General features: G+C 53.4%; 1 protein-coding gene across 1 annotated transcript; it reads left to right on the top strand.

The window, feature by feature from the left end:
* The first annotated feature begins 687 nt into the window (after window positions 1-687).
* Window positions 688-1,503, top strand: LOC132763143 (thymosin beta-15A homolog). Its single transcript, XM_060756533.2, has 3 exons — window positions 688-796; window positions 896-1,009; window positions 1,128-1,503. The coding sequence occupies exons 2-3, from the start codon at window positions 910-912 to the stop codon at window positions 1,163-1,165; spliced, it is 138 nt and encodes a 45-aa protein (XP_060612516.1). The 5' UTR covers window positions 688-796; window positions 896-909; the 3' UTR covers window positions 1,166-1,503.
* The last annotated feature ends 255 nt before the right edge of the window (window positions 1,504-1,758 follow it).

Below are 1,758 nucleotides of genomic sequence, written 5' to 3' on the forward strand. Positions count from 1 at the left end.
GGTCTAGCCTAGCAAACCTTTTGTATCATTACCCCAATATCCCCATGCATATGGGATATATTGAGTATGGTGATCAGATCATGATATGAATAAACATAACAGTTTAAATAATGCACCAGGCCTTTTCGCGAACCACCATGAGAATTTCGGGGGGGGGGGGGGGGCTGAAGCCCCCCGAGGCCCCCCCCCCCCCCCCCCACATGCCTGGTTCTAGAGGTATTCTCTCCTGACGTTTCGCCTGCATCTATGGCAAGCATCCTCAGAGGTTGTGAGGTCAACCATGAAAGCTGTTAGGAATTGGGAGTCCAAAACACCTGGAGGGAGGGCCCAAGTTTGCCCATGCCTGGTCTAGAACTATTCTGAAATCTCCATTCTGCCTTAAGTGGCTGAGAGGGGAAAGGAAGGGGTTTGAGGAATTGTGGGAGTTGGAGTTCACAAAACCTGGAGGAAAGGCCCAAGTTAGTCTGCCAGGTGGTAATCATTCAAAGAGAGACAGAGAGAGAGAGAATATCCAAGGTGAGAAGGATCCTTAAGGATCTTCCAAGCTTTCTTAAGGCTGAAGGAGTTTTAAAGTTCCTCCAAAGAGAGGAGAGAGGCGGGGCAGCTTCCTCCTGCAGCCGAAGGGAGGGGGGAGGAAGGGAGATGGGGGAGGAAGGGAGGGGGCTAAGGAACTACAATTCCCGTCGTGCCCCGCGCCCACCGCCCGCGCTTATAAAGAGCCTCCTTGTGCGGCGGGGAAAGCAGAGAAGGCGCAGCTGAGGAAGGAAGGAACTTGGGAAGAGAGGCAAAGAGACAGGTAGGTGTGGCTGGGGCCAGGGGGGCGGCGCCCCTCCCTCTTCCTCTCCCCTTTGCAGCCCCCCACCGAGCGCCCTTTGTGTGGCTCTCCCCTTCGCAGGTGCGGACAGCAGGATGTGCGACAAACCCGACCTCTCCGAGGTGGAGAAGTTCGACAAGAAGAAGCTGAAGAAGACCAACACGGAGGAGAAGAACACGCTGCCCTCGAAGGAGAGTGAGTACCCAGAGGGTCCCATTCAGACAGGGAGGGGTGGGGCATGGCATACACCTTCCCCCACCCCACCCCACCCAGCCGCCATGGCTAAAACCCCTTCTTTCCCCTTTCTTTCCAGCCATCGAGCAGGAGAAAGAGTGCGGCAAGTCTTCCTAGAAGAGCCATGCGACCTCAGACCTCCTTTCCCCTTTCTCCCTCTCGTTTTTGACCCAATGGGTTTTCTTTTTGATACCAAAATGCAGCCTACCTTTGTGTCTGGAAGCTCCTTCGCCTCTCCTTCCCTGCATACCCCCTCCTCCTCCTCCTGAAGCCATTCTCCTGGGAAGAGCCCCCTCCCCTGGCTTCTCCCCAGCCCCCCAAATGGAGCACTTCCTTCCCTCCCTCCCGCCCCATAGAGCTCATCATCGTTTCTGCAACTTCACTTGATTTTGTTTTGCTACCACTGAAACCGAGGAAAAGATGTATCTTAATAAAAAAAACAAACTTGCAAAACACCAAGGCTGTTTTCTCCTGGGTCCGTGTTTCTCAACCCTGAGGGGGTCGTGAGGGGGTGTCAGGGGGTTGCCAAAGACGGTCAGAAAACACAATATTTTCTGTTGGGCATTGGGGTTCAGTGTGGGAAGTTTGACCCAATTATATCATTTTATTTATTTATTTACTATATTTCTATACCACCATTTAGGGCAGTGGCTCTCAACCTGGGGTCCCCAGATGTTCTTGGCCTACAACTCCCAGAAATCCCAGCCAGT

This window comes from Anolis sagrei, chromosome 10 (assembly GCF_037176765.1).
Source record: "Anolis sagrei isolate rAnoSag1 chromosome 10, rAnoSag1.mat, whole genome shotgun sequence".
Lineage (NCBI taxonomy): Eukaryota > Metazoa > Chordata > Lepidosauria > Squamata > Dactyloidae > Anolis > Anolis sagrei.